The sequence below is a fragment of the Calidris pugnax genome, unplaced genomic scaffold (assembly GCF_001431845.1).
Source record: "Calidris pugnax isolate Ruff unplaced genomic scaffold, ASM143184v1 scaffold225, whole genome shotgun sequence".
In the NCBI taxonomy this organism is placed as follows: Eukaryota; Metazoa; Chordata; class Aves; order Charadriiformes; family Scolopacidae; genus Calidris; species Calidris pugnax.
Genome location: NW_015091072.1, coordinates 6,885,166 through 6,893,640, shown reverse-complemented (window position 1 = coordinate 6,893,640; position 8,475 = coordinate 6,885,166). Strand labels below are relative to the sequence as shown.

Genomic DNA, 8,475 nt, shown 5'->3' with positions numbered 1-8,475 from the left:
GGGGGGGGGGGGGGGGGGCTGGAATTACATTCCAAGAGGTAATAGCAAGTTAAAGTTGCTAAATGTACCACATTGATTTCTCTCTCCACTCCACTTCTGGCTAAGCATTGACCACTTCTGGTCAATCCTGGGTATCCTGGGTTTTGTTTAGCAGCAGCACTTCTGAGGAAGTAGGCTTGATGTCTCCTGTATGTAGCTTAAGAACTTCCTGTCCTCTGGTCTACAGGAAACCACTCCCAAGCTGCCTTCTAGCACCTGGCTTGCCTCAACCAGGTCATTGGCTCTATCCTGCAACAGCACAGGTCAGTATACTTCTAGCTGCACATCTAAACCACGTGACAAAGTCAAGTCAGTGGTCTGCTGGGTTCCCAAAGCCTTAGATTGGGATTTCTCCCCACATTATCCCTGATCACCTGAAGACACCCTACAGGAGAAGGTCCAACACTTAAGAATGAGTCTGGGGAGGTGCCCTTAGAAAACCATTCCTCAGCAGTTGACTGCAGCTTGTATAGCTCCTGCAGCTTCAAAACAATGATAGCATGTCCCCAAAGGCCTAACTGGAATTCACAGTAAAAGCTAAATGAGTGTTTTGAATGTTCAAGTACAAAGTGCACCACTTGATTTTATTAAACTAAATGGTGCTAATGAAGCCTCATCACTGCCTACTGACAGGCATAATTACTGTAACCTCTGCTTTTTATGATCTGAGCTGGTGGGAGTTGAGGGGGAGAGATGTAAGCCTTGCTACCTTCAGAAGGCAGTGAGCTCTTGGGCGTTCATCTTTTGGGGTGAATACTTAAAAGCTGCCAGCTGCTTTTCTGCACCCTAAAACACTCTCTTCCTATCCAGGTCTTGCTGCAAATTGTACGTGTCCTCCCATGAGTGCACCCCCACTACGAGACATTAAACATAATGGTTTCCTGAATGCTGACCAACAGCAGCTGCCTCCTTACAGAGGAAGGTCCAAATCTTTAGAGGGATACCTTCAAAGCAAGGAACTTGTAAGTCCAACATGTCAGCTAGCAAGCTTGGTCTGATACATCTGGTAATGACCAGAGCTTGCACTTTGATCCTCGTGGAAGCAGTAAGCACGTTCTGTGGTTTTAATCTTAGGGCATATTGTATATTGATCGTAAGTTGGGATATTGTTGTCTCCTTGGATGCTGTAGTGTCTTGTGGAGGCTTCCTAGTTTGAATGGTATGAAAAAAAGTTGTTCCTCATGAAAAGAGGAGGAGAAAAATGTCACTGCATTACTTAAGTGTCTGTCAAGGCTTCTTCAAGCAGACTGTAGTTGGCATTGGGATATGCTTCCTCCATATTCCCTCTTTCTTTCTAGATTCTGATCCATTTATAAACATCCTTTAAGCTGCAGTAAAGGGAACAAGGGGTTGACAAAATATAGTGATAGCGCAGTATCAGTGACTTCTAAATGTATGCAGTACTGAAGTCATCAGGTTCTGAATTACTGTTGTGGGAACAATGCTGGGTTTTATGTACTTCTGTGCAACCTTCTGAATCATGGCCTCTCCCTGTTCTGCCTTGACAAGGTGTGCTGTGCCCTTGCTGCCTCCTTTCCTTCTGCATCACTCCCTGCCCCACACCCTGGGAGTCTCTAAACTGATTGCAACTCTGTGTGACCTCTTTGTTCAGCAGTGTGGTGGGGGATGCAGGTGGGTTGGGCTCCCCAGCTGGGGATGAAAGCACTGTTGTATTCCCTGGTCGACCAAGGGACCATAGCTGCCATTTGTGTGGAGCAAGTTGGTCTTGGGAAAGAGAAGATAAGAGAGTGTTGTGCTGTGGAAAGGGATCCTGTACCTAGGAGGTGCCAGGGTGCCATCTGTACCAAAGGGTAGAATTCCCCAGAGACTGGCTCTGAAGATGGTATTAACTACTCTGGTGACCAAGGGACCTGCTTCCCTGATGAGGTGTCAGGAAGCTGCTTGACAACTATAGCAACTATTAAAAGCTTTGTAGTAGTTCCTCTGCTAGAGTTTTCAAAGAGTCAGCTGGTATTTCCAATCACTGGCAAAAGACCTCCCCAAATACTTGCTTCCTTCAGCTTTCTCTGATGCTTAACTTCTGTCTTTCACTAGGACTGTCCCTTTCCTACCAAGTGGCCATCACCAACCATTGCTGAGCTGATTGAAACCAGATATGCAATGATAGTGCTGGAAAGGCAAAGCTTCTTCCAAGGAGGTAGTGATGGTGTCTTTCCAAGAGCAAAGGTATGTTTCATCTCCTTCTCTTTGTGCTGTCTTTGCCTTTTCAAAAGCTGGCTGGCTTCATGGCCCTTAGTGGTGAACTGCTGAGGTGCTCTCTGCCTCAACTTACCCTGTTCACACAGCTGATCCAAGTTTGGCCCTAGGCTGTAAAAATCTTTTGACACTTGTGCAGTCATGGCTTCTAATCAAGCTTAAGCTATGTAAGTTACCTAGAAAGTAATCCAGCCTTTGCTTGATATTTCTTGTCTGTTATTTCCATGCTAGGAGTGCTGACTGCCATGACTGACTGACAGCTCTGAAATCACTTAAGTAATTAATTTGGATTTGGTACTGCTAAACAGTGAAGCAAAGGCTCTTAACTCAGGCTCTCACACCTGAATTGTGCTGACTCAAACCACCTTGCTGAGAGGATGTAAAGGTTGGGGAGATAAGGGAGACAGGGAGTGACCTGCAGCACAGGACTGTTGGCTGTCCCACTCTGCTTAACTGGTGGCTTATGCACCAAGTCTTCCCTTCAGAGGGGCTGTTGCAGCCTCTAGAGCAGATCTCATGAGTATAAGCCATTTGCAACACAGATGTGAGGAAGTTGGTGCTACTCGGCTTAGGGGTCAGCTTCTTGCCCTTGCTTATTTAGCAGTATAGATGGAGCCAAAGGGTTCTGCCAGCAGAGCTGTGCTACTTCCACAATCTGTCTGATGCTCCTGAGACTGAATCCATGTGTTTTAGTCACCTTACGTGCCAACCCTGCTTTTACTTATCTGCTCTCTGCCTGTTCTAAAATGGCTGTCTTACCCCCTTTGTGTTCTTGCTGCTGAAGTTTTTTTAGCTTTCTCAAGCTCTGCTTCTCAAGATAATATCAATTCTGACTGCCAGCTGTGTATGAATGTGTTCGCTTTTAAAAAGTTCAAGCGACTCATCAGCTTCCTTATGACTCATTTTTTGCTTCAGGATTGGATTCAAATTTGCCCTGACTTAATCTCTTTGGGATTGCTGCAGTCTACCTCAAAGAATGTCTCTCTTCTTCCCTCTCTCTTAACTAGCTACTGTTATACTCTTGCACAATACAGCTATTGTTTGCTCAAGAGCCTTTTTTTAAACTCCTGTTGTCTGGCAGCTGCCCCAAACCTCTGCATCTTAAAAACACTGGCCTACAAGTAAGACCTTTTTTTGCCTTTTTAGCTTTTAATTCCTGTGTCTTTGCTATCCTTTATTGGACCTCTGTTATTGTATGTGGATCTAAAGCCTTTAGAAGGTTGGTTTATGTGCTTGCTCTTTGGCAGGCAGTGGATATTGTTGGTACAAAGATATTTCCCACTGGCATTCACAAGTAACTTTCCTTTCCACAGATCTGTTTCAGCTGCCATAAGCAGATGTTTCTTAAGTGGCCTTACAGTTGTTACCTCTGCAGCAGGTGAGCTGGTACAAAAGGACTGAATGAGGAGGGAGAAAAGAGTAAAAGAACAGCACTGACAATACTTGGTATTCAACAGTTGTAGTACTGGAAAGGAACAAGTTTCTGAGCCCTTCAGTTTTCTCTTACTACACAAGCCAGGCTGAAGTGTCTACAGCTGCAGAGGATGTGGAAAAACTTGCTCTGAAGTGGTATCTCAATTTTAACTCTTAGTATTAAGCTAGCAATAACCAATTTTACTGTGCAAGTATTAGATTCAATTTCTCTCAGAGATAACTCTCTGCATTTTGCACTGAAGGCTGAGTTTAACTTCAGTCAAGAGCTTGAAGAGGTTTTGGGACAGGCTCTTCACCAGAATCTTCTGTTGAGGACTGGAAAAGTGAACTCCAGATCCTGTGTCTGGGAATGGAGTTGGACCTACTTGTATCCATTTATTTGTCAGAGGTTTTCTGTTCCTGAGAGAGGAAAAGACTTACTTCAGGCTCAGTAAGGCTCACTTAAATCTATTTGAAGCAGTGGTGAAGCACTGAATTGGTTACAAGCAACAAGTAAACAACTACTGGGAATTGAGTAACTCTCGTGGTAGTGCTGGGTGAAAAATAATGGGCATTGGAGGATAAAGCCTTCAAGCTATGGATGTTGACACATTTCAGATGGTCTAAACTAGCATAAATAAGAGGGCTGGCAAACTGGCTTCTAAGCTTGCTCACTGTGCCATCAAGTGATTGTGCCACAATCACAAATTAAAACTTGCTTGGGAAAGTCACCCTTAGCTGCAGTATTGAGCTTTACTCAAATGGTAATACTGGGAACTCTTTTCTCTTAGTGTTGTCTGCTGTGACTGCTGCATCAAGGCAAGTCTAGTCTTTAAAACAGCATATGGGTTATCTTCACATTTTCTGTTTTCCCTGCACCTCATCCAGTCATAGGAAACTTGCTTTCACCCCACTGATACCTCAAATCTACCCTCTAGCTTGTTGCTAAGAAAATAGAAGAGGGAATATTACAAGGTGCAAAAGGAGTCAGGCTGCCACAGAGATCTGTTGTCATACTTAGTTAAAACAACTCTGGTTCCTCTTTCTTTCATCCTATATAAAGTGGTTGGGATTACTCTGGGCTCTATTTATACAAGGGTCAGGAAGTTCACTGCATTAATGTCTATCTTCTAAGTGCACCAATAAATCAATTGCATGCCATGCAAATTTTCCTGCTAAGGAGGAGGATGTATTTCCCTGAGAACTCAGGTGACTTGTGTTGTGATTCTAGATGTCCATGCCCTTCAGAACATGTGCACATCTCCCACTTCACTTCTTAAAACTTCTGAAACTCTCCAGAGAGGAGGACCCTGCCACTCAGGAGCAGAAGAGCTCAGAGTTGCTGCATGAAATAGAGCACTGGGAGCATTCTGGGTAAGTTGGGACAGATGTTTTGGGGTTTTTACCTTGAAAGATGTTAACTAGTTACTTGTATATGCAAGTCTACAAACATGCAGACAACACTATGTAGTATTGTGTTGGTCAGCTGAATGTTGTGTTGAGTGACTGGTTTAGCCACTGGTCTAATGAGTCTACAGTTCTCTGGAAGTATTGTGGATTTTAGATGACCAAAAGTGAGCACATGTAGGTGCTCTGGAATCTATTTTGCTTTTTAGCTATCCAGTTTCTGACATGGATTCAAAGTGTCTGTATTGGTCCAGACATAGAAGGTTCCTTGTGGCAGCTTAATGATAATTTCCCACCCCATTATATTCTGTCCCCAACAGCTTGGAATCTGTCACTACAGCCCAGAAGTGTCCCTTTTATATCTAGAAATAAAATATGCTAATTGTCTCAGATATAACTGACTGAAGAGTAATGCCACAAACGGTATCTCAGTCCTTCCACACACACAGAGACACACTTTCCTTTTTGTCCTCAGAAAGGGAATTATTTCAAAAAGAGTTCTGGGTGGAAAAGACAGACCTTTTGCATATAAGTGCAATATCTAAGACTCAACACATACGTTATCTGCTCTCTTCTTCTGAAATCAGTTATATATTCTACTGGGGGAGCAGGTATCTTTTATCTCTGAAACCATTCTTTAATGTAGCCAAAATAAAGTCACTGCAATTTCTGGTTCAAAGGCTTGTCCTTCAGTTGCCACAAATGAGGGGCAGTGTTCACTGCTGAAGTTGACTGTGTGGGGCAGTGGTTCGGTCTGTCTTGCAATACAGGTGCTGCAGAAGAGGTCTGAGTGGCTGCATTACTGCCATACTTCAGGATGGCAAAAAAAATTTAAAAAATAGTCCTACAGCATAAGGATGCAGCCATAGCCTTGGATCAACCAGATATCCATTACCCTTTGGCTGACATAATGTCAATAGAGAGAAGGTGTCAGTAAGTGAAGCTCTTTGCTGCTTAGCTTTCCCAAGCAGAGCTGACAGCTCTGAACTCATGCATTTAGCTAAATCACTTAGCAGTGTTGGATCATGTGTGGGGGAAGGGTGGAAGAGGACCATACCCTCTAACAGAAACCTGGGTCAGCTTTCCTGATTTTCTTTTTCCCTCTCTCACTCCAGTGTACCTGTTATTTTGGAACCCCATTGCCTAGCACAGCCCCTGTGCTGTTACACAGGGACCATGGCAGACTGGCCGACTGCAGATATCTGTATGCCATGTGAGCAGTATCTGTTGAATGTGGCTTCCAGTAAACAGCAGAGCATCCCTCTCAGGAGAATTTCCTGGCCTTGAACCAAACTGGAATGACTCTACCATACATTTCTCCTGTCACTTGTTCTGTACCTGGAGTAAAAAAACCCAGCTTTACGCACCTACAAAGACCTATAAAGGCCTGAATAAAAGACCTCCCTGCTGACTAGTCTAAGCAGGAAGCACAGATAGTATTTATGTATTGTGAAGTATTATAAAGCATTGCGTTTTTTAGAACTGTTTTAATTCTTGTATGTGTCTTTGGGAAAAATAAATGTTGAAGCACTATCACACCTCTGGCGTTTCCTCCTTTGCACCTGCAGTTGTCATTGTTCTGTGGCACTGTTTGCGTTCATTGCTGAGCAGACTTCACCCTATGTCGTGAGTACAGGGAAACTTTTATCCTAAAACCTCTGTTCCTGAGAGGCTTGGGAAGCGGAGCTTTCAGTTAGGTGATCACATCACCATTTATTTTGCAAACAAACACTTAATGCCTTCCTGGTAACTCACTAAAAAGCACTTACATGCATCAGAGCCGTGAATTTTATCTGTGGAGTCTGCCTGCTTAGGAAGCTAGGTCTTGATTTGTTTTTTGCCTAAGCACATTCAGTGCTTTGCTACCAGAGCACTTTGGTGCATGTCACTGCACTACCCACTTTCTCAGCGCCACCATCATCTGAGGGGCGGATGATTGGTCTCAAGAGACTCTTGCTCTTTGTATTGGCCTTAAGCTTTGCCTGAAGCTAAACTGGACTATTACAACGTATGAGATCCTAGAAAAATAAAGAACATTTGGGTAAATTCTTTGTGTGGATAAAACCAAAAATTGCGTGTTTGATAGTTTGTCTCTTTCTCCCCAGGAACTGCCTGTATGGAAGGGGGTGTAGGTGCTCTGATTGAATTCTCCCTGCTTGTGTTTTGCAGGGCTTGGATAGACAGTGTTGAAGAATACAATGGACTTGTAGATGGGAGGAGTCATGCTGAAAAAAATAATGGCTGGGAAAGGCCAGTTCTTTGAGATAGAGGAGAAGGGAAGACAGACATGTCTAAGCTGAGCCCCAAGGTTTGCTTCCAAACTGCCAGAAGGGTCAATACCTCCAGCTGACTTGTGCTGGCCTAGCTCTGCTTCCTCCAAACTGCCTGTCTGCAAGCTGATGCCTACTTGCAGGTTTGGGCAAGCTTTGCAAGTAAATGAATGTGGGGAAGTTGGAGCTTGTGCTTCCTTTTGGAGCAAGTTCAAGCGTTCCTCTTCCTTCAGTCAATTAGGAGGGGTGCAGCCTGCCTGCCCAGGTCCTCTCCTGCATGTGCTAATGACTGGTGCTGCTGGGAGGCACATCTATACCAGGCAGGTGGGCTCATTGCAGGCTGCAGGAAATGGCAGCCAAGCCACAGCTGTGCTTGCTGGCAAGATGGGCACTGCGTGGGGCCGGGGGACATGAGGTGCTCTTGGACGTTTGCTGAGTGAGGTAGTTTAGATAGAGCTAGAAATGAGCTGAGGTCAGCCTGTTTTAATTAATGTGCAAGCCCAAAATGTTTCTCAGACCCTGGGTGCGGTGGTATGGAGAAAAGGTACCAGCATGGCACTGAAGTAGGCTTCAGTTTACCTGGAGAGCGAAGGTGGTTCTAGGTTCTGCCTCTTGCACGTCTGCTGTGGTGCCACATGGACTCTTTTTACTGGCTTCCCCTTTTCCTACCTTGTGACTATGGGCAGGGGGAGGAGATGCCCTCACTGCAGAACAAACCCTGGGGTGGCTGGATGCTAAGGGACAACCTGACCTTTCCTGCTTATACCTGATCTATCAAACTGTCAGGAAGACCCATGTTCTCATCATGCCTCTCTGCTATACAGGTTGCATTGGCCCCTAGCCCAGCAGAACCTCTGTTCCCTGCACAGAAGTCACATCTCATCCTTCTTCAACTCTGGCGTGTAACCATTGCTCCTGACCATGGAAAGTCATGACAGCTTGCTGGGGGTAGGCTTATTAGACACATATAACTGTTTAAATAGTGCAAAAAGAGCCTGGTCATCTCCTTTCCCTGGCTAAGGATAGCCCTTTGGAGGGATTGGAGACTAGGCCTTACCTGGGAGCCATGGAGCACAGGGGTGGAGCAGGCACAGGCAACCTGAAGCCAGGGTGCAGGGTGGGAGATGCC

The 8,475-nt window shown here is 44.9% G+C and overlaps 1 protein-coding gene across 1 annotated transcript in view; it reads left to right on the top strand.

The window, feature by feature from the left end:
* Positions 1 to 6,428, top strand: part of LOC106896862 (protein spire homolog 1-like) — a 17,207-nt gene extending 10,779 nt beyond the window's left edge. Inside the window, exons 10-16 of the mRNA XM_014957130.1 lie at positions 227 to 302; positions 850 to 1,001; positions 2,095 to 2,226; positions 3,570 to 3,634; positions 4,461 to 4,488; positions 4,901 to 5,043; positions 6,192 to 6,428. Coding sequence (XP_014812616.1) covers positions 227 to 302; positions 850 to 1,001; positions 2,095 to 2,226; positions 3,570 to 3,634; positions 4,461 to 4,488; positions 4,901 to 5,043; positions 6,192 to 6,363 — 768 coding nt within the window. The 3' untranslated portion in view covers positions 6,364 to 6,428. The remainder of the gene's footprint in view (positions 1 to 226; positions 303 to 849; positions 1,002 to 2,094; positions 2,227 to 3,569; positions 3,635 to 4,460; positions 4,489 to 4,900; positions 5,044 to 6,191) is intronic.
* The last annotated feature ends 2,047 nt before the right edge of the window (positions 6,429 to 8,475 follow it).